Below are 24,152 nucleotides of genomic sequence, written 5' to 3' on the forward strand. Positions count from 1 at the left end.
ATCTTCAAACACACCTAACTTAGGAAAAGCTTTTTCTTGCAGATTTTTCCCAGTCAAGAAGTCTGGATTATTTCAGGCATAGCAGAAAAGGCTTTTGAGTTTCTGGTTATTTCTGCAAAGAATATATAGCCATCATTATTTATTAGAATCAAGGTTTCTCTGTCTGAACTGTCTCTTGTCCTTCTGACAAGAAAAGTGGGATCAAATAGATACATTGGGATAATCTTGCTCTCAGGCTGATTCAACTGAAAGGAGCAAGGCTTGTTTTGATAACTATGATTCCTCATGTCAAAAAATATGAAAAGTAACACAAATCAACACCTCTTGAGAGGTCCCCATATAGCCTATATCCTTAACATAGTCACTCTTTTTGATAAAAAAGGGGAGAGTACTCTCACACTTTATTTCTGCACGTGGAAACAAAAGAGCCCAGTAATAAACCACAATACAGTTCCAGGGAGGATGCCTAAAGTAAGGACTGCATGCAATATGTATTTCTGATTATATTTTTCCTGATGGTATTTGAGTCCCTCTTCTGTGGTGCCTTCATATATTTTGATTGCTTTCAATATATTTTTATTCCCTCTGCTTTCAGAGGGACTTTCCCTACTATTGGCTAAGCCAGAAACCATAAATAAATCAAGGAAAGGTCTGGATTTAGGTTGGGATTTTTTTTTTTTTTTTAATGTGGTGTTTTTTTAGAAGTTATTGGAGCTTGATTGATTCCATTTACAGCTTTTCTGTATGAGTGAGCTGCAATCAAGAATTTCTTTGAAGATGTTTTTCCTCAATTTTATTCCATTTCTCTCTAGGAAGGTAAAGTGCTAGTTCAGGCTTATGTAGAGAGGAACCTGAGAGTGCTTCAGCTGGCACTTTTAAATTCAGGTGATTCTGGATTTTCAGAAGAGAAAAAAAAAAAAAAGAAAGAAAAAAAAAGGCTGAAACTCCATCCTCTGCATAAGCCTGCTCAAATGATGTTGAGTTATGTATTGAGTGAAACATTCATGGCAACTGATGGCAGCTTGTTATATGTTACAAATGTCATGCTGGTTGCTGAACTCCACTTCTTAGAAGAAAAAAGAAAAGATAGATGCTGAAGGAATAAATACAAAGCATTCTTTTTGTATCAGCTGAGTATGCCTTCAGAGTGAACATATTACCAGCTTACTTCTACCTCAGTCAAACTGTTTGTTTGTTTGTTTTTAACACTGTCAGTCTCACTGACAGTTACAGGACCTATAAACTAAAAATTTTGTAACTAAAAATGTGGAGTATTTTCCTCATGGAAAAGATATCACTGAGATGTTGGACGAGTTATTGTCCACAAAACTTGAAAATTGGAAAAAGGGAGCTCTTCCCCAGGCTGAAAACCTGTCAGGTAAATTACAAGAAAAGAGCTTCTGTACTGGATTTATCAATAACAGTTTCTTAGAATTACTTGTTTAAAAAAAAAAAGGTGTTGGGATATATTGTAGCTTCTGATTGATTATCAGTTTTGGTTTTTTAGCTTTAATCTACTGCAAAAATATTAACTATATAAATTTTTAATGTTATTTTGTTTCTACCCTGATATTGTGAATTTGTTACTGGCATTTAAACTCTTAGCCTGGTGAGGGATGCTGCTTGGAAATCACTATTGAAGAAGGATACTATGTGTGACGGTATTTTTTTTATTACAGCAGCATCTAGAGGCTTTATCTGAAATTATATTTCCTCTGCTAAGCATTGTATGAACACACAGTGAGGCAGTATGTGTGCTACCTAGCCCTCACACATTCTGTGCAAAAATAACCCTCAAACAAAACACCAAAACCCAAACATAGGTGACATGCTCAGACTAAAACAGATTTTGATAGTGCATAGAAATAAAAGTAAGATCTTGGAGAGAACCCCAATTCTTTATTTATAAGAAACACGGAGAATCATATTCCCCTGTCCATCAAAGAACCAATGCCTAAAGAGGGTTCAGCAGCAAAGTTTTCAGGCAGGGTTTCTGACGGCTTTACCATTTTCTAATTGCAAGGGCTTTAAGGTTGCTACCCCATAAAGGAGATTTTTCTCTTTACTTCACGTTAGTGACAATGTTGTAGTTAATTATTTTTTAAATTTTGATGTTCATGCAAAAAAAAAAAAAAAAAAAAAAAAAGAAACCACTTGACCCAATTTAAGGATTTGAGTAAGAGCTTTGTTCTGTTATTGACTGAGATGGCAGACAGTGACTTTTTAACGGAGACTATCACTGAGAAATGGGATAGATGTGGAAATAACATTTCACTGGAACTTTTGTCTTTCTTAGAGTAATTCATAACAATCATCTTAAGATATTTAGGAATTGATGTGGAGATTAAGGACAGCTGCTTCCAAAAACCTTTTAGAGAGAGGAAACTAAAATTTCTCTTGTGACAAGAGCTATGGAATTCACGTTTTGAGTGTGACTGGAGGATGATATTCAAGCTGGTCATGAGGTCAAGAGTAGCACAGCTGGGTGCAGTGCACCTGAGCCACACATACTTTTCTTGGTTGGTGCAGGATGTCCCTCAGTTGCCAGCACAGATGAGACAGCAGAGAGATTTGAAAGAGCAAACCTAGCTGAGCAGTGGGATTGACTGAACTGGTTAGCATTTGGCTAACTGGCGTAGGAACTCTCCTGGAAGGAATCTCAGGCTCTCCTGGAGATTACACAGGCAGCTTCTGCTGTTCTTATGATGATTTTCCATGTGTCAATTAAGAACTTGGCAATGTCATGGAGACTTTCCAGGTAGTTATTGCAGGAGAACTGACCAGGCTGCACCTAACTAAAACACTTCCAAATAGTCTATAGAGCCTGTTCCTGCAGATACAGAAATGGTTGTATAGTATGGTCTTCTGTACATAATCAAGACACAAGGGTGGTATTTGGGGCATAGTTTATGTTAATCAATAGCAATGGATCATGCACATGCTGGGTGCTCTTGTAAAGCTGCGGGCCAGCAGGATTGTAAGATTTCAGCAAAACAAGTTTCCCACTGAAGGTGCTGCTGCAATATTCTTGCAACTGAGGCTTTTGTTGCCATGCAGAAAGCAACCATCATGTTTGAGAGATCTGACTCCTAAAGCTAAAACTAATAACTTTGCTTTCTAGAAGTCCCTTTCTCTGTTCTGTGTATCTCTTTGACAGATTTAGGTGGAGTTACAACTGAAGTATCTGTTCCAGTGTGGAATTTGCAGTCACTACCCACAACAGAGACAAAATAAAAAATGTGGCAAGACAGCATGGAAATAAAATGTTAAACAGATCAGACCCCATGGGAACTAAAAACATCTGGCTTTCTCCAGGTTTCCCAGGAGTAGATCGCAGCGTATAGTTATATGTAAAGGAGTACAAGTAGGTATAAAGTGTATTAATTCTACTTGCAAAAATCTCATTATGGGCTCTCAGAAGTGAAATTTTGGTAGTGTAAGACATGAAAGGCATGGAAGGATAGAGATACTAGCATTTCACACTAGTATAGTTACCTGGTAGATGGTTAGGATGGCATCACATGACCAAACAAGATGCTGTTGATAATCGTGTATATGGAATTTCCTTGTGGTTGGGGTAATGAAAGGAATTACTTCCCAAAGTAAGTTTAATTTAAACAATCAGAAAGAAAAACAGGTACTTATTTTATGCGGTGAGAATCATTGCTCTTCAATCAGCAATTGTTCTAATTCTGAAACTAATTTGCATTACCTGGGTTTGGTTTTCCAGTTTTATATTGCCTTGAATTGAAAAACCTGAAATAATGAACATTTAAACAGAAGTAAAAAAGTCATGTTCTGTAGGTTAACAAAGACTAGGCAGTAATATTGGCCAGTAAGTTTTGTGCTGATAATGGATGTGCCAAATCCTCAGCTGCTATCACATGTATGCAAGACTATACCTATTTTACTGACAGAGGATTTGTCTGAAAGTCCTACAAGATTAATGTCACTAAACACTTTCCTTGTTCACCTTTAGTAACCATTTAACAAACTGATTAGTTAATGACATTCACGTTTCCTAGAAAGTAGCTCTCTACCAAATTTACCACAATCCTGATCATGCATAAATAATATCACTTAAAATAATTTAGATTAAAGCAAGAGTGAAAGAAGCCTTAAAGCAGTTTAGTGCTTTACCTTGATAACCTAGCATTTAATCAGTGTTAATTTTTCACTCAATTCTTTTTGCACTTAGAAGCAGTGTGCTACTAAGTTAACTGGTTCAAAAACGTGTGTTTAAGATGCAAAATACTTGATTTCTCATTTTTTGAAATTTGATTTGATGAATTTGGGGCATACAAGACATGATTAAAAATTTATAGAGCAGCAATTAACTTTTAACAAGTCTATGTAAAATGCAGCATAAATAACAAATTAATGACATAAGCCAAAGACTGACAAGGATCTACTATATATATATGTATATATATATTTTTATATATATATATATTTAATTTACAAAGGAAAAGGCAAGCTTACTCTTGAATTATTGGTATAAGTTGAGTGCCGAGATCTTCACAGTGAAACCATTTTTCGAAGAGGACATTAGTTGATTCTCCAACATAGTATCTGATAAAGTAAACACATTAGTCAATCTTTTTAGCACATAACTGATCATACAGTTTCAGTCTTTTGAAGAAAATAGATACCTGATGTTGTGTAAGAGCAACTTTTGTCAAGTCTGGTGTACTTCATTCTGAGGAATGGTTATTTGGGAAAGCTTTCTGCTTCCCTGGTTAGGTGACTTGGTGGGTGGGGTGCTCAAACTTCTGTGGAGTGCCTTGTAGTTCTGTTGATCAATCACAAATAAGTCACCTAATTCCTTCAGTAACCTTTCTTGATTTCATCCTGGAGATGATTGCTGCCATAATCTCTTGTGACCAATAACTCTGACCTTGGATGTAATTACTGAAAAAATACCTGGATCCAAATACCATTTCCAGAAACTGCTTCCATGCAGCTATGGCCTAAATACCCTCATTTGATAGAGTCAGCTTGCTTAATGCCCATGCATGGGCTGATAAGAAAACAAGGTGGCTTATGGACTTTTTTGTGAAAAAATAGATGGTTTTCAGCTACACAGTTTTGGGAAGTGTTGGAGTCACACCTCTGAAGAGGAATTTAGTGCTTCACTTGCATTAATTTTTTGTATTAACAAATAAATATATTTTGGTGAGGTCAACCAGTCAAGGTTGCTGTATGGAATCAATCTGTGGAATGGCAAATACAGAATTTACACTCAGATTTTTAAAAGATTGCATGGACTGGCAAGGAATGATGCTCCAGCCCTGCCACTCATATTGTCAAAGTTTTTTAAAAAGGTCCCGTGTGTCTTCTAGGTTAAAGTTAATGGAATGTGTATCTGAAGAGGAAACTTATGTAATTATCCTGTGCATATTTGTATGTTCATATCTGTCTTATCTATCTATACAAATATTGTCCAAAATTTTTTTAAGAGCTCCTGGGCTTCTCAAGTTTTGCAAAAAGAGGATTCACTGAAGAGAGTAACAGTATCTATACCTCCAATATAGAAAGAGCTGTGCTGCCAGAACAATTCTGAACACAGACAATCTACAGAGAAGGGAGATGCTAAAAATGTCTTGTTTGGTACAAAGTATCCAGCATTATGACTAACATCAAACTTATTTGGTTTTGTACCTATTTGGCATAGAATTAAGATTAGCTAGATCATTTTTCTCACAGCAGAAGACATGTAAATCATTACTTAGGCTGGAACACTGGGGCAGGCTACTTATTCTTCACTTGTGCAGTAATCAGCACACTAGGGGCTCTGATTTATGACTAAGGTTGGTAGACATGACAAATAATGGAACAGTAACACCTTGTATTAGACCTTGAGTCAGCATACTTCAACGTGCATTATGATTTCCTCTTGTGCAGTCTTGCTGCAGGTGGCTGGTATTGAAATAAGTATGGGAACAACAGAGGTTCTGGCTGTAAATTCTCCTCTCTCCCAGGAGCACACAGAGGGAATGCAGGTTTAAAAGCATGACAAGATTGTTCAGTTCCAAAACTTCAAATGTCTTTATTCATCACATCAGTGTGAAAACAAGGGCACTAAAAACCTCTGATTTATTTTCAGGCATCTGATTAGATATTTTGAATTGAGCATGTGTTAATCTACACCTGCAAGCATAAGGTAGCTTTTAGTTTAGCTCCTCCCAATGAGCATATACTCTATACTGGAGTAGATCTCTAGATCAGCCTAGGTCCCTAAATAAGTATTCTTCTCTCTCATACCATTCACAGACTTCACATGGTAGATTGTTTTATGCTAAAGTTTACTTTAATTTATTATTTCCTTTTTTACATTAATAATAAACTTTTTTTTATCTAAATCACTGGCTTTTTTTTTCTTCCTAGATCAAAGTATCTTTTAAATTATGTAAATCCACACAATCTACAGATCTGCAATGAAGGAAAAAAAAGAGACGAGTGCATAGGTAAGCAGTACTTTAAATGAATTGGAGTTGTTTTTAGCCGGGAATTTAATCATGTGGGGTTTTTTTCTTGAATGGCCCCTTTCTTAGTTTCTTTCTGTAGCCTTTTCTCTTTGAATGAAAAAGTATGTCATTCTAGTTCTGCATACTTGCAATCTTCCTGCTCTGACATTGCCCATGGAACAATCAAAACTGTAGATGAAAGGACAGGAGCAGCACTTTTATCACTGCAGTTTTAAATCTGTATGGTTTATATGAACAGCTATAAATTCTGCTTGGTCTGTCATCTCTAGACAGCTTTTCTAGATTGGCTAATGTTATACGGTTGTGACTTTCCCTCTTAGACTTGTGAATTCTGTATGGACACAAGACAAAGCTTAGTCCTGCTCTCTCTAGAATACAAAGCAAACCACTCACTCACATGAAGATGTTTTTCTCAAAAGGCAATAAAACCTAGGCAGAAGTTTGTACAATGTAGAGGGACTATTGGTGAAAAAATTGATTTTGTTTCCAGCTTCCCACACAATTGACAAGAAAGCTGCTCTTCATCTTTTTGCTTTCAGTGCTTACAAAGGAATTAATATTCTGCTTGCCAGAACAGATTTTAAGTCTTTTTTATTTTGGTTGTTAGAGAGCTCTGAGATCTTTTCTAAAACTTAAGGCAATAGCAGTAGGTAGTACATAAATAGATTGCCATAACCATAACATGTATTTAAGAAATTTCATGATGGTCCTTGTTTAACTAAAGCAAACGCTAAATGACATATCTGTTTATGTGTGTATAGATAAATAGATGTGTGGATAGAATTAGTACAAAACTGCCAGGATGAATCTGATAAATTATGAGGAAATTAAAACACAGCATTGTATTGATATGAGAAATTAGTTTATATTATGAATTCTGACAGATTAGTGAATAGTTTATACTTCACCTTAGCCCATCAATTTCAGTTTTTAATCTTTCCCTCTCAACCACAAGACCCACAGTGTTTTCGTATCTCTGAGGAGAATGAGGTATCCTGGCAGGTAGCAGGAACATCTGTTAAAAGAAATCAGAAAGCAGCAGTGTCAGGAAGTCTTTGTTTTTTGCACTGTCCTTTTCCTGCCCCTCAACCTGTAAAATCTGCTGCTCCTTGCCCCACTTCTCCTTTGCATTGCTCCTTTGCAGCTGCACCCACTGTGGTACCCACAGCCCTACAAACACTGTCTCTTGCTTTCTCTGTGAATGATGACACCATGACTGCAATCAGCACTGCCTTGATGGCAGTCAACTTCTCTCCTCCTGGTTTGATCATCATTGCTACATACAATTGAAATGACAATCTAACCAATTGCTTATCTGAAATTTATAAACTTACTGCAATTTCTGAGTAATTGAAATGGAAATAAAAAAAAGCAGGTTTTTTTTCTGCTCAATAAAATGTCTAATCAGCCACAGGTATCGTCCCAACACAGTGAGCACCTTTGATTGCACGATGAAGAGTGTCATTCTCTCCGGAAATAATTAACAAATCTGAGGGGCTATTTACTCATGCAAGTGACAAAGTGAATAGGCAACATCTGGTTAAGAGAAGTCTGTTTCTGAAGCTTGAGAATCAACCCTTTCCTAGCAACTACGTGTGCAGCAAGTTGGTAAGTCTGTATCATTCACCAGTGCAGATGTCTTTCCTAAGGCTGGGCAGTCATTTCAGTTTCTCTGCCTACAAAACAGAGCTAAGGATGGTGCCTCAGAAGTTCTAGTGTCAGTCTTTCCACCAAGTATTGTGTGCTCCTTTTCATTAGTGCTTCTCTTACATGCCCAGATCCCAGCTGTGTGTGCTCCTCCGGTGTGAAGTGTAATACCAGAACCTTGTTGCTGAGAAATGTGGTTCTGTTTCGTCACTGAAAAAGTGGTAATGCTTTCAGTGACATCATACTATTGAGTTTAACATGTCCTCCGTTTTAAAGGCTGTCTCCACTAGACCTAATAATCCTTTCAAAGACCTGAGTGCAGTCCAAGCTTGTGTCAATAACCATGAGCGGCAATTGTAGTACATCTAACTCGTAGTAACAGCCAGTATCTATTCATGCTCTCAGTAAAAGCACTGCAATCTATGGTTTAGCAAGTGTACTACTATAAGGAAAAATCAGATACATTTTATTCACAAACAGCTCTTTTAAAGCTGTCCTACTGTGATGGTTGGAAAGGCTAGCTGTGAGGACTAAAGAAGGCTGAAAATACATGAATCATTTAAATTCCTCAGTTTAGGCAGTTTGTTTAATGGTGTGTGTGGGTGGGTGAGAGGTGTGTACCTGGAAAGGTGTAAATAAAAGATCAAACTGAATTCAAATGGCAGATCCCATGCAATGCAGGGGAGTAAGAACTTCTCTCAGCATGTTCTTGACTATTTGAATAGGTACCACAGATACTCAGAGGGATTTTTATCTGCTATTGAAACAGTCAAATGTTGAACACAGTGTATTGTAGTTTTCTATTATTTACTTGAAATTTTCTATACTCCATTCAAGCTTTTTTTTTTTTTTTTTTTTTTTTTAAATAAATCCTGGTGCCATCTCTTGCACAGCAGGGATAAATTGGTTTCTAAATAACACATAAAACATTCATTTAACATACTTATGTACAACTGTAACAGAAAAAAACAATCCTGCTTTACCTCCCCTTCTCGGATGACAACGTCTTTTTGTTTCCCTTTTTCAATTATCTTCAAACACATATCTCCTTGAACCTGGTAAAAAAGCTGAAGAAATACGAAAATTGCATTAAGGCAGCTACTCCAAAACATTCTGTACTTTATGTTCTCTATACAAAGAATACATGTATAAATACATTCAATTTGCAGTTGCAAGTATTTGCAGATTTTTTTTCTAACAATGACAGGCTTCTAAAATCTAATTATAGAAATAAATTATTTTAAAGATGTTACAGAAGATGTATTATTTCTATTATCTTGCTAAGAATTAACAATCTATCCAAGGGGTCTGTAACTGCACTTAGAGCTATCCTCTGGACCTGGTGGAGTTCCACTGTCCTGGTTTTACCCTTGGAATTACTTTTTGGAGGGCTCAACATTACAGTTCAAGCGTACATTAATTACGCAATATAGAAAGCTTCATTTCAGATGTAGCAGGGTATTTAATCAATCAAATTAAATTTTAATTTTCCAAATAAGCTCCAAATATGCACACACAGTTTTTCTGGTGTACTTTTTCAATTCTTTTAATGGGGCTTTCTCATTTGGGAAGAACTGCCCATTTGGAAGCTGTTCTGCTTTACTTTTGTGAATTCCCTCACATCCAGCAACAGCTGCTGCTCTTCCCATTGTGTATGAAAAAGGGTTACATTCTAAGTGTGTATAAGGGCACAACCACTGAATCCAAAATTCTGTCTTTGGAGACCTTTCCATGGCTGTTTTGAGAATAAAACCAGCTCTGCTTTTTGGGGGCTCTGATGCTCAGGTCCTCATATTTCATGACAGAACTATGCTATGATCTGTAAACAGACCTGTATCCTTGACCTGAAATAATGAGCACGTTCCCCTATTTTTTTATGTAGTGCAGAGCAATCATGTTTCTAAAAGTTACTTCCGCCATGATTTCCAGGTTCTCTTCACCACTTCACCACATCTAGAAATCAGAGTGCTAGTGCAGTTGAAGTAGTCTGAAACATGATTTAAAGTTAGAACTATAATTGAAAAAATCCCTTATTTATAGTAAGGGATTATTACAAGTCACTACAATTTCATCAAAATGAAAAATAAATAGGGGAAAGAAGAAACCAGTGAAGCATGCAAAACCCCGTCAATTGAACTCTTTCCAACATTAGAAAAGCTTAATCAATTTTTTAATCAGTACTATTTCTGAAAGAGTTTTGAAATATTAATTCATGCTCCCTGGAACTGAAGAAACACCTCTGTGAACATGAGAAAGAATGGGAACAAAACAACAGAGAGAACTGAAGATACACTGGAAAAAAGCTCACGCTGAGCGCTTTTACATGAGTGAAAAGTTCACCTTGTGCCAGGGACATCACTACAGATAAATTATAGCTCGTCTTGTCCAGAAGGCCACAGTGCCAGGCTACTTATCCTCATTGCAGTCCATTTCACTGTGTTCTTTTGCTCTGGCCTCCTTTGGTATTTCTGAAGGGCAGCACCCAACACTACAGCAGCCCTCCTTCCATTAGGCAGGGCCAACTGCTTCCTGCAGGACAGAGAGTGATCTGAGTGGGAAATGACCTCTCCTCCAGTTGACAGAAGATTAATCTAAGAATGGTGATGATCTAGTATGACCTAGATGGATTGTCACGCCAGCTGTGGGTGTTATTTCCCCTGCAGCTTCTGGGGCAGCTGTTACTGAACACATGCACAAGAGATGTAGGTGAGGAAAAGGGCAACTGAGGCAGAGTTTATCCTGCTTCTGACATGAATCATGTAGCAAAGCAACCTTTCTGGAAATAAGAAACATGAGAGTGGATATCAGTTCAGAGGTGAAGCATCACAGTCATAAGGAAAGATTATAAACAGTAAGTTATGAATTAAAAGAATTGCTTTGCAGTGGGAGGGGACGAATGACATATTGCCAATGAAAGAGTTTTTCTGACTGAATTTAAATATTACCTTTCTATAAAACCTAGAAAATTTGGATGTATTAGTATATATATGCACAAGTATATATGCCTACATAGATAGGATTTTAAGCCAATAGAGTTCAGACCACTTGAAAATATGAGCTTTCCCAGCTGTACTTTTCTTACTGGAATAATCTAGTATCCATTCTCCCCAGCAGTACTAAAAACTGAGGAAATGCACAATATTTCTCCCTATTAACATCTTATTAATGACAAGGCCTCTTGTTGTGTGAAATATATATATACATATATATTGTAGAAAAGTCTAGATTTGTATATTGCTACTGCATAATGGCTCACAATTGGGCATGAATTTTGTCTTTCTAGGTGAAAAAACTGTTTCAAGAAAGAAACAAAGTTTGTTCGCCATTCTTTTTATCCTTTGTTACTAAACGTGCTTATTTGTTTATTATTGTATCTTCTTCCTTTCTTCTGCTTTTCCAGACCAGCATTTTGTTTAGTCTTCCGCTTACTATGTGATATCTTCTCATTATGGTTATACTAAAAACACCTCTTTATTAATGCTCACCTTACCTCTAGAAGTTATGGGCCACCTAGAAGTGCTTCTTGGCCCCGAGAGTAACATTATTTCATAACACTGCTCAATGTGATCATAAAAACTGCAGATAAACCTATGAAACTCAAATGAAAATACTTTAAGACTGAGAGGTTGTTTTTTTTTTTTTAATTATTATTATTAATTTGATTTTCCTTAATTTTTCTTTGCTGTAGGAGAAATACATCCTTCTTCCTTAGTCTGTTTCACCCTTTTTGATCAGGCTTCAAACCTGTTAGTATTACGCCTGCAGGGGAAGGCAGCGTGCTGAATCACTCTCAAATCTGTACAGGGATATTTCATTCAATTATGAATACTCATAGAATAAATTAGGCTGGCATTTCTGGAGGCAAGAGGAGGAGATGCACAGAGGTAGGAATTCACTGTTGCCATCAGTGGAAGCATTGCTGAAGCTGCTTGTCTTGACAGAAATTTCAACAAAGTAGTACATGTGAATACTACCTTAGAAAGGGCATTAACATTCTCACTATATTATCATGGTGAGAATTGCTCTTTCATCCAGGTATGTGTATCCTTGCAGAGTAAAGAAAGAATCTAGTAGTGGAAGAATATAGGATTTGTAATTAGTCTGCATTGAATAAATAAAAAAAATCCCCAAGTCTATTTTACTTTATGTACAGCAGTCTATGTAATTTAATTTGGATCCACCTTTGATATCAAACTCTGCCTAGACACAGAAACCCAGAGCTCCATGAGGGCTTTGAGAACTGACAGGTTATTTACAGACCTCTAAAGAGGCCTGTAATTAGCAGGATACTTTGAGCACTGACTGCATCTAAAAGTGGAATTTGGGATGGCTCAGCCACTTCTGGGATTAGGCTCTCACTCAGTATATCCTGGCTTGTATGGCTTGTCATATGGCTAAGTACTAAATTAATTTGCAGAGCAAATCATATTCTGATGTGGGAGTAGAGCCTGCCTGTCCTCCAGACATCAGTGGTGACTGATCTATTTGAGTACAGAATAACAATTTTCTCCCTTTCTCATCACAAGGTTTTTTCAGCCATCAGAAGTCTACAAGACAAATAGATGAGGAAGGTAGAGAAAACTATGTTGAGGGCTTTTGGTGTGATTTGTTTTGTTTTGTTTTATTTCCCTCTGCTCATTTACGTGTCATCTGTGAAACCTGAATACTAGCCAAAACTCATCCCAACAATATTATGCAGCAAAATTATTTCTAAAAACACAATCTCATTCTGATGAAAAAGGATCATCATTCTTATTACATTTTAATAGGAGCTTTGTTTCTTATAAAAATATTCCTAGAGTCTTTACCAGATAAATGTGAGGGGTTTTAAATGTAAAGAAGCAAAAAATGTTTCTCTTGCTTCATTGTGATTCAGGTTCTCAGATTTATTTGGGATACAAGCAACACAAAACAACCTATGGGAATGCTCACCTAGCCCCACTTTCCCCTTGTTTTCAGACATCCACTATCCTTATAAAATGCAAAGGGAAAATTGATACGATAGGGGAGAGTTTCTCAAAAGCATGTTGACTGGAGAGCAGCATACACTAGAAGGGGTCAGGCTTCATTTAAGCAGATAATCTGTCAAAAACTGGAGCCAAGTCTTACTTGTGGTGTCTGTGTGAGTGGGAGAGAAAGAGAAATCAAAACTCAGGTCAGAAAATTCAGATGAGTTGTGGCAGACAGGACCTCAAACCTGTATCATGTTTCAAAGCATGAAGTTATATCTCAATCAGACCATGAAAATGTGCTAGATGAAGCTGAGGAGATTCACCAAGATGATACAAGGAGGAGGAACTCCTGCTCTGAGACTTCTCTAGGACTGCAGTATGAGGGCTTTGGTCTGTGGGGCTGTGCCAATAATTAGGTGGCTCTATCCATAGGAAACAACCTAGATGCTGAGAGCAGAAACCTAGGGTAAAATACAACACAATGAGAAGTGGGACTTCTAAATCTGAGTGGGGTTTGTGCCAATGCAAATGTGTTGCAGGTGATAGATGAAAGGCTGATTTGAATTTTTCTACATGGAACTGCACTGTTTTATACAGACTCAATTTGTTAAGCCATCAGAGCGCAAATTGTTAAGACATCAAACTCAGCTAAACCAAAGTCAGTTCAGATTCATTGTCTGTAAGTGGTGGACTGAGGTGGGTAAAGAGATAGAGCCTAACTACTTTTGTGATCCTGGATTTAGCTGTTAGCATATCTCACTTTCCCCCAAAGCAGCCCACACAATGCAGTAAATAAATTCTGAAATTCTTTTACTAGAGCTAGGCTTTGTTATGATTGTGGGGTTTCTCTCTCATTAACTTTCTCCAGAATGTATGGTCCCCTTGAGTTTTCACTTATTTCTTTGCAAAAAGGTGTGGGTTTTTTTCCTACCCTCAGGCTTTACAAGTAAGTGAAAATGCAGTAAATACACCGTGAAGCCTGTAGGCTATGTTAACACTGAAACTCTTCTTTGTCACAAATGCTATGGTATGATGAAAAATCCAAGACAAAGATACACTGAGAACATATCAAACTGTATATGTTCTTCACTGGTAGCTGCTACCCCATAGCTGTGGGGGGTTGAGCACAAGAGGATATCCTCAAGCTGTGCCAGGGGAGGCTTGGCTTGGACAGCAGAAATAATTTCTTCATGGAAAGGGTTGTCAGGCATTAAAATGGCTGCCCAGGGAGGTGGTGGAGTCATCATTCCTGGAGGTGTTCAGAAACAACTAGACATGATATTCAGTGCCATGGTCTAGTTGACAAGGTCATGTTCAGTCAACAGTTGGACTCAACCGATCTTGGAAGCATTTTCCAACCTCAGTGATTCTGCGATTCTGTGACCATGTCAGGGCTGCCACAGAAACTTTAACTGGCCTCACCAAGTCTACTACTCAAGAATTGTAGTCACTAGTCCACGGAACCCAAAATTCTCTTGATAAATGAGGCACATCAGAATAACATTCATTTGAAACCCTCAGAACGCATTACATAGCACAAACACTTCCTAGAGAGCTCTACAGTGTTAGATATATAGGTCCATTCTCACAGCACTTTTTTTGCCATGTTCCAACAGATGATGCATTTCCCAAGCAATGGTTTCATTCTGAATGAGTCTGATTTAGAGGCAGAGAACATCTGAGTAGATGTTTGCTGACTGTCTCTCATCTGATGGAGAAGGGAGCAAAAGGGAACGTTACAAATAAGAATGAATATGACCTCCAGGTAAATTCCAGCCAAAGACTGAGTGGTTTACCTCTTGTAAGCTGCAGCTTGAGTTTTCTCTCTAAAAACCTGTCCAGTGGGAAACAGTGTCTCAGGTATGAGACCCTTTCTGTGCAGAAAGGTGGCAAAGAAGTAGTGCACAGAAATTTAAGAAGGCAGTGAAGCACTATAGAGGAAACTAAGAAGGAACAAAATACAAGAGTTATTTAGGAAATGCCTGCTTGTTGAGAGGAGGAAAGAAATTGTGCTAGACTAGCTGTCATTTTAGCCTAAATGGCTGTTCAGGAGACAATTCTAAAAGGCTTTGAAGGAAGTTCAGATCAAACTTCTGTTTTTTTTTTTTTTTTTTTTTCCCTCTCCTAATTAGCCAGCCAGAACTAATTTTCCTGATACACCTGCACCTTAATGGCACCAGCAGAGAGCAGCTTGGGAGCGGGAGCGTGCTCCTCAGCCCTTATCTCTGCGTGCCAACCTTTTGCTGCCGTAAACTGCAGGTTTTTCCACAGGACACTTCATACTTCATAAACTGTGTGATAACAGGCACAAGATAGCAAGTGGGGAGATATAAACAATCCTAAATTTAACTTTCTCTCCAAACCAACCCTTCTTTGCTATTGGAATACTCACAGTAGAACAGCATCAGCTAGATTTGCCTGAAGGATTTGTGGGTTTTCACATTCGTGATTTGGCCTGCTGACAGTACGTCTATATAGTCTGTCTTCAAATTATCACCCAGAACTATAAATTACCCTTTTTCTGACAAAATAATGAGCTGCACATGGCTTTGAATGGTGGTTTTTTTTTTAATCCCAGCTCTAATTTAGGAATATGCCCTTTTGCTAGGATGCTCTTTACCCCACAACTCTTCTCTAATGAGAAACATGGTTCTAAGTTCGATCACAGGAAGGTGCAAATGTGTCTAATAAAAAGCTATGGTAAAATGCTATATGGTAAAATAACTATAACGTACTTTTATAAAACAGAATGAAATTGGCCCATATGTTAAACTGGTACATAACTGATAATGCTTCTGATGTGTGTACTGCCAATTTGCCGATGTGATAGGGTTGTTATGTTTCCATTTTTGGCTTCTGAGTAATTGTGGGAAGCTTACTACGTAAATGAGTGTGTACTGATACCTAAAAAACCTTGTTTCCACTTGAGTTAGCAATAACATCAGTATGCAACAGTGAATTAAAAATTTTGCCTTTATAAATATGCTAATTTTTTATATTGTTGAGAAGTCATATAAAGAGTTTATAAAGGGGTAGGCCAATTTATTCACAAATACAGGAACATCTTGCAACATAAGGAAAAAAAGGAAAAGTTAAATTAAATCAGCCTAACTTTTCTTTTAAGGAATCTCAAGCAGCCTGATGGCACGGTCCTGGGTGCTGCCAGAGTTCTCCCTGCACAGTCCGTGAGAAGGGACACAGTGGAATGTGTTGGTGACCTGGCATGTGATGGATGTGCCTGTGCCCAACAGACACAGGTGGGCTGGGAGATGGTGGTGACAATCCAATACAGGTGGGAGTCACCCAGGGATAACTCAGCATCTGCTCTTCCAGAGCTGTGCATCTGTAAGGACGACACACACCTGCACGGCACAGTTTGAACAGGAAATCAGTGAAGGCTCTTATGAAATGCTGGGGTGGGTCTGGGGAGAAATGATTCAATGATTAGTAAATGAATTTTTCTTTCTTCAAAAGGATTTATTGAAATTTGACCCACTTCTGCCTTAAACTATACAGATGCTTAGGCTTGAGTTTCCAAAGGTACTTAAAATTACATTGCCAAATGTCATTGGAATGACATGAAGTTAAATTATTCTGCTGGGAAGCAAGACAAATTGTCTCCATCCTGACACCCTTACTTCCAGGCCTCCAGTAACCATTTTGCCTTAGGATTCTTTCATAGCCGGTGGTGAAGTCCCCAGGACAAGCAAATAATTCCAAGAAAAAAAGGCAGTAAATAAAGAAGGTGTAAATTGTTACGATTTTGTTAGGCTTCTACTCTTTCTTCCTCTATGCTGCACTCGGCACAACGGCTACTCACAACTCAAAGCTGGAATGGCTTTGAGCACAGGGAGATGATTTGAAAAATATTTAAAGACTCTACTCTTTAACTTTCCAAATTCAAATGAAAGCTGAAAAGCTGATGATTTTCACAAAGTCCACAAAAGATGTGTTTTCTAGTGAATTAAAATACTTTTGATTTTTGAATGTCAAAGTTACTTTTGAAATACAAATCACTACTCTGCAACAAAATATTGCTTTAAAAATATCATTACCTTCCTAAAGTTCTGTTCCAAAATGTTGAAATGAGACACTCTGATGTGTCAGAACATTTTCTCTGGTTTCCAGTTGGAAATGAATTACAGCAAAACAGATCTGATCTCATGCGCTTGTTTCAAACAAAATGTATGATGTATGGTTCTGGTGCATGATTCTGTTAAAGCCTATGAATAGATCTAATAAATACATCATCACCGAGCCTGGCATTGCTAATCTATAGCTTCAAAAGTAGCTGCGTTTAATCATTAAAGACAAATTAAATCAGAATAATACAAACAATATATAGGTTACCTCTTCTCCTTCTTCAATATGATAATCCTTCCTTTCATTTGGCCCTCCAACAAACATCACATTTAATTGATAGCGATGCCTAGAAAAGAAAGCAACATTTTGACGCTACCTCTATTCATGATGTGTTGGGGTTTTTTTTGTTTTTTGTTTTTTTTTTTTTTTTTTTTTTTTTGTCTTTTAGGGCAGCGAGTCAATGAAACAATATTGAGTGAAAAGCAGCAGCCACTAAGAACTCGTAAGACTTTGGATGCATCTCTCTGGTTTGACACTGTCCTGTTGGGTGACCTGAGGCCAACTACCTCCCTCCTGGTGTTTCAATGCCTCCAGCTATGAAAATGGGTCAACAATAGCTTCCAGCTGTGAAAAGAGCTTTGAATTGAAAAGATAAAGAATGTTACTGAAGAGACAGGGACTAGAAAAAAGGCTTTTCAACCCGAGCTGATTATGTAAAGGTAAAACTCTTAAAAGTTAATAAAGGTAAAAACATACTTCCCCCCTCCCCCCCCCCACTGGTAGAATATCCAGGGACACCGATGGTAGGAATTGCCAGCTAATTTCTGTCCTGCTTACACTGGTTTTGCTAAGCTGGAACAACATTACAATGGTTTCATCGTGGTTGTGGCTATTTCAGAAAAGGAGATTCCATATCTTAAGTCTACCCTTCTTAAGAGCCCCAGTGAGCATTCCTCTCAGCTGTCACAAGGAATGGCTATCACCCTAATTAACTATCAGTCCATTCACACTAATAGAAAGTAAGGTAGCAGGTTTTCCCTTGCTAAAAAAATCCAGGCCTGTTGGCTGTGAATCAAAATTTGTTCTTCTGCTATTTGACAAGTGAACTGAGGTGTGTTAACCTGTGCTTTGCAATGAGGAGGTTCTGGGCAGTAACATGGAACCAGCAGGGCCATGTTCTCCTGAAACCCAGGGAACAACATCGTGCCCCTCTGTCAGTACCTCATACACCTCAGTTGAGAGAAGCTGTTCTGAGTGGTTGCACATACATATTCAATCTGCTACCGTTATCACTTTTCCTGTGAAGAGTATTTAAATGACAATGACCAACACACCGGGGACTAGTAAAGCAGACCTAACAAGTAACAGTGACAAATTATTTGGTAAAATAAAACTAAATAATTAGAATCTACTGTTCTCTCCATAGGTAGCTGTATATTTTACAGCACTGGGCTTCATATCTGTATCATAAAGTAAGGAACTGAAATCCAAATTGTTTGTACCACACGGATTTAATATTCAGTTTCAACAGCACATTGCAATGTTTCTGCATTAATGAACACTTCTACTAAAGTCGGGCAGGATGATGCAAACAGCAGCAATACAGATAATAATTAATGAAATAAATGAAAATCAACCCTGAAGAATAAAGTAAGAGAAAGGCAATCTGTGGGTATCTTGTAGTCTACTGTTCAGATGAGTTATTTTTTTTAATAAACATTCAATATTGCTATTAGTTCACTAAGTAAAAATGAAAATACTGTTTTAAAACAATTACTGCTTGACTTCTTAATTTGGCAAATCTATGATTAATTCTGTTATTCTGTAGATTTACCTGGGCTTTATATAATAAACAGGCTATGGGTTAATCATTCAATCATTAACAAATATATACTGACACCATCAAAAGATTCCAGCTATGAAATATGAGCAGGAACTCCAATAGGTAAGTTTGTCCATCTTGCTAAATAAAGTTATCTGTTTAATATAATTGCTTTAAGTTAAGGAGAAAGATCATAACAAAGAAAATCGGTTTCAGTTAAGACTGCCAAAATTCAGATAAGAGTATTGTAGACGTTTCAGGGATGAAAAAATTACTTGACTGTACTATTGTTAGAATGAGGAGCTAACTAATGGACCACTAAATTTTTTAGACTCTTACATTTCCCTTCTTACCCACATAGAGAAAATGGTACCAGCAGGTAACCCTTTAAAAACATTGTAAGACTACAAAGAATCAGATGGTCAGTGACCACACTTAGGTAAGCTTACCTTTAGGTAAGCATCATATTTTAAACTCAGAAGAGCTTTAGAAGTACGTTTAAAAATCAGCTGTGTCAAGGGGTTTGATTTTGCACTAATTCCTCATTGTTGAGGTTAAAAAGCATTTAAACTTGCAAGATAGTGTCATTAAAATACAATGTCAGAGCTGCAATTTAATGAGACGTATTGTCTTCTTGACTTTGGTAAAACTCTGAATAGGCAGTAATTCAGGAATTGAGGTCTTGTGCTGCAGTCCCAAACTGGTATTTAAAAATTGTGATCCTCTCAAATGTATGGAACACAGTGTCATAAAAGCCTGAAAGCTGTAATAACTTCACATACCAAAAGCCCTACTGCTTTGCTGAGAGACCTGCTTTTAACTGTTAATTCTCCCTTGAAAAAAAGATTTTAAGTTACTTAAATTTCCAGTGAGGCAGTAGGACACAGTGAGAAGCTTACCTTACACATCTCTACTCAGCACGCAAAAGATTAAGCCTTCAAAAAAATGCTGAAAATCTATTAGTTGCTTCTTGGAAAAATCACCTAAAACTTTTTGGAAAATCCTGAAAGCATTTAGGTAGCACCAGGTGCAGGTGGCGGTAGACTCAGAATCCATGCAGTAGATGGTTTTGCTCTCCTTCTACATCGGCTAAAGCAATGTTGGAAAAATGGATTTTGTTTTTATGACAAAAAAAAAAACAAAAGTTTCTTGTTTCACCTCTTAAAATGTTTATGGGCAAAGATCTATGACAGATGGCACATTCCAGATTTACCCAAGACTTACACAGAACTACTAGTAAGCAGTACAGAACAGAGCAGTAAAAACAAAAAAGGTTCATCATACTGATAAGGAAAGAAACACATGAATATTCCATGTATGTAAAATACTAAAAATTTCCCATTATCACTGGTAAACTTCAGAAATGAATATTCTTCATAAAATGCTTCCTAAATCCATTTTGAAAATGAAAGAAACGGGAACACTTGTAGTGATTCAAGTTTCAGAATTTTTCAGTTCTACATACAGCTCTAGTTTCAACACAGATATGGCAGTAATGATGTACTCTTTACCTTTTCTTTGTCTTGTAACCATTGCTTTGAAAAGTAACCCTTGCACATGTGAATGGAAATTTAATATCACTGATACATTACTGCCCATTCAGCTTTTCATGGGAGATAGCAGTTAAGGGGAGGGCAAGAGGCATATTTTTTGATTTTTTTTTTTTTTTAATGATTAAAATTGTTAAGAAAGTTTTTTTTTTTTTTTTAAATTAAAGTTAAGAAAATGCTTTTAATTTCTTTATAAGACCTGGGTCTATGTCACTTTTTAGAGAGAATACTTTCTAATGAAAGCTTTCTGCAATACAGAGTTTTAGACAAAGTATTTTCTCCTCAGCTTCACTGACAAAAGAAATCCTCATTAATATTTTGACAGACATTGGATAATTTACATTGGAATTTGTTCACAAGCTTTGACACAGAGAATATGCATGGTGTACATACAACTCCATAATGCCCACAATTTTTCCTTATATTAGCTGTCTCATTCAGAATACTCTAAAAGGCTGTAAGTTGCCCCTTCAGATTCCCTACCCTCCTGCCTTGACAGATCTGGAAATGCCCTGGAAATCTGATCCTCCTTGTTTTTCAGTGATATATCCTTCTAATCTTGATTGCTCCTGCAGCTTTTGCTCCTCTGTGATGTTGGAATAATTCTCAGCAGCTTTAGCTACGTCAGGTTGTAATTTGGTTTTGGATGTGATGCCATCTCCTCTGATTTCTAGAAGTTTGTTGTCAAAGAGCCTGACACAAATTCTCTTAACTCAGTCTCCCTGCCTACAAGTGACTTTGAGTTGAGGCAAGTGTCTTGTATTCAAGTTGATCTTTGCAGCTTCTGCTGAGCTATTGCAAATCAGATTTCACTCACTTTCTGTTCTTTGGAACAGCACTCTGGCTGCAGCCTAAGAGGAACTATGGTTGCACCTTCCTCTTATAGCTAGGAATATTTGTATATCTAATAACTTGGTAAAAAAAATAAAAATCTTTATTTACTTACATAAGCTTGTTGCAAACAGGTGGTAAAAAGGCAGCTTTGTTTTCTTCTATCCATTTTTTTACATTCACAAGAAGCTCCATGGTCCACCACCTAAGAAACTTTTGCCTGAGGTATTAGAATTTGCAGAGTGCTTTTTCCGTGAGCAGACTGCCCATGATTCCAACCCCAGTGCTCAGGGGATTGGCTGGTAGGAGAGGTGTCTTCAAGCTTCAGTGTCAAAGGGGACAGGTCCATCAGCCAAAGGTTACTTCATAGAGAGAACGAATGCTTCAGCAGCTTGGCTAATAATTGACTAGTGTTTTTAAAATACATATTTTTATTGGAGACTGGGTTTTGCCCACAAGGGGTTTCTTAATTCTCTTTACTGCATCAGCTGGAGTGTGTACATTGCCTCTCTAAAAAAATGGCCTTGTTACACAGTCAGAAAAAATGGGTGAGGCTGGGGCATTCACTCCTTACAAGTCTAATATAGAAACTTTCCTTCAACATTCTAAGGCTGAAAGTTTGTGGTACGTGTATTTATTTGAAAATACTGGGATCTTGTTTTGCCAAGTAGCCAAAATACAGATGTCTCCTGCGTTTGTAAGACCAAGAGCAGCCGTCCATAAATGCTCTTCTTAATTTGATTCGCTCTGCCAGTGTTGTAGCAGGGCTTGTGGAGAGCTGACCCTGATGCCCTTTGGGAAAGTGCAGCATATTGCCATCAAATTGTCAGGCAAACAAGAAACTGAGAAGAACCAGACTTTCCAGATCTTTATTAGTCTTTATTCCCTCACAAGTTTCTGTTGAAGATCTACACAGTTGCTATAGGACCATTCCCTCTCTTCCCTGCCACCTCCAATATTTTTTAATAAAGACATCTACAAACATTTTTTCAGACTCCAAACACATGGAATGAGTGGGTAAACAAGAAAATCCCAAGACATTACAATATCTTAGCACTTTGCTCTTGACGTATCTCAGTCTTCCACTTTTATCAACACTGTGCTTAGTGGGTGAATGTGTATGGATATAAGGTGATAAAATGATCTGGTTAAAAGGGAGTGGTACATTCTCCATGGCTTGCACATACAAGCAGTGCAGCTACATGCCTAAAAATTCAGCATGATGAGCAGTACAAAATTGGGAGTTCTTTAATTCATACTCTTGTAATTTTCCAGAAGAAAGCAATGGAGTGTGAGTTTGAACTAACACTGTACTTTTAACAATTATTTGTAAATGACTGTTTTATCTTCATCTCTATCACTTCTTTGCAGTTTAGTTTAAACTCATTATGTAATTTATAAAGCAGGAAAAAATCTATTAATTTTGGGATTAAAAAATCCACATGTAGATTATAGTTCTGCTGTACTAATACAATCACAATGGGACTGGCAGTAATTTCCTCTGAAATAAGCCCAGAGTAGTACTTATTATTTTATTCAATTACAAAACACCACCACCACATCATTTATTTAAAACATGGAATTTCTACCAACAGAACAGCTGTGATGAGACACCACCACACAGCAAACCCATAAGGCCTGTTTTCGAACTTGCAGACAGGTACATTTCTGGTACTTTTTGTTCTGTAGGCTGCTGGCAGTTCTGTACTTAGCTGTGAAGGAAAGAGAGCTTCTATTTAAAATGCACTTTCACTTAGAAGATTATGACCCAGATGGGCAGGACTGGAGAAGTGCAGACACTGTAGTTAATGATTGTGGTTTTGTAAAGCTCTCCCTCATCATTAGTTACTAGTATTGCAGAGCAGGACTCCGTTTGTTGGGCATGAAATCCAAGAGAATCTCCAGAGTCACAGCAGGAAAAAAACACAGATCCTGGAATTCATTGAGCCAATCCTTGTTCGTCATGGTATTAAAGTACCAGTTTTAACTGCAGGGCTCTTGTTCACAACCACTGTTCTAATCCCTAGTCTCCACTTTTCCCCACCAGGCAGAATACAAGGTACTATTACCTGCAGAAAAAACTTTCTCAGTTGCAGGCTCATAAATCCATTTTGTGGCTGGTATGAGGTCTGAAAACCTGATAGTTAAACCTACTCAAGGAGGAAACAAAGTTCACCTACAAAATTCACCATTAATATAAGGCTGAGGCTATTATCACAGGGTAGCATTTTCTGCAGCCTTCTGAAAATCAGTAGGTTTTGAAAAATGAAGTTAATTGCCACTTCATGCATATAACAGTGGGGCTAAGAAATGCAGGTAACTGCATTGTGTGAAAGGCTATGGGACTCTATTTCTGTGAAATGTGTTGGAGAGGCAAAGAACCAGTGTTGCAGTCTCTGTGACACTCAAGTAAATAAGTTCATCTCATACACCTCAAGAACTGATTGGGGCCTGGGTTTTACTTGCTAGTCTGCTTCACAATGGCTCTTCACATCCATCAAAGCCTATTCCAGCACCTGGGGCTTCTGTTCCCCCTTCTGGCCCTGATCCTTCCTTTTATGTAAAGGTAAGGACTCAATGTGTAACCTTTTGCTGCCAGAGAAGTGCAAAAGTACTGAAGCACAAAACTACTACATGAAAATACTTATTTTTTTTGCATTGAGGGTACAGGGGAAAAAAAAAAGGGTTTACTGAAAAAAACCTGCATTACAGACAACACTCTATTTTTCTACTTTCCTCAATCATCAGACCTATTAGAGACTTAAATTTACAAGTTCAT

General features: G+C 37.5%; 1 protein-coding gene and 1 long non-coding RNA gene across 4 annotated transcripts in view; one reads left to right on the plus strand and one right to left on the minus strand.

The window, feature by feature from the left end:
• The window catches only part of LOC120750354 (uncharacterized), a 38,591-nt gene extending 19,732 nt beyond the window's left edge, over positions 1-18,859 (plus strand). For 2 of the 3 annotated variants that reach the window (XR_009207655.1, XR_005699952.2), the window contains 4 exons: positions 6,388-6,467; positions 7,897-8,096; positions 16,212-16,344; positions 17,619-18,859. This is a non-coding gene — a long non-coding RNA (uncharacterized LOC120750354). Of the gene's footprint in view, positions 1-6,387; positions 6,468-7,896; positions 8,097-14,703; positions 14,853-16,211; positions 16,345-17,618 lie in introns of all 3 variants that reach the window. The other variant, XR_005699953.2, reaches the window with a different exon arrangement.
• Positions 1-21,629, minus strand: part of HAAO (3-hydroxyanthranilate 3,4-dioxygenase) — a 32,399-nt gene extending 10,770 nt beyond the window's left edge. Inside the window, exons 1-6 of the mRNA XM_040058955.2 lie at positions 21,489-21,629; positions 17,438-17,516; positions 9,119-9,202; positions 7,397-7,503; positions 4,483-4,572; positions 3,713-3,756 (exon numbers count right to left, since the gene is read on the minus strand). Of these exons, the coding sequence (XP_039914889.1) occupies positions 3,713-3,756; positions 4,483-4,572; positions 7,397-7,503; positions 9,119-9,202; positions 17,438-17,516; positions 21,489-21,568 (484 nt within the window). The 5' untranslated portion in view covers positions 21,569-21,629. The remainder of the gene's footprint in view (positions 1-3,712; positions 3,757-4,482; positions 4,573-7,396; positions 7,504-9,118; positions 9,203-17,437; positions 17,517-21,488) is intronic.
• Between the last annotated feature and the right edge of the window lie 2,523 nt (positions 21,630-24,152).

This window comes from Hirundo rustica, chromosome 3 (genome assembly GCF_015227805.2).
Source record: "Hirundo rustica isolate bHirRus1 chromosome 3, bHirRus1.pri.v3, whole genome shotgun sequence".
NCBI classification, from domain to species: Eukaryota; Metazoa; Chordata; class Aves; order Passeriformes; family Hirundinidae; genus Hirundo; species Hirundo rustica.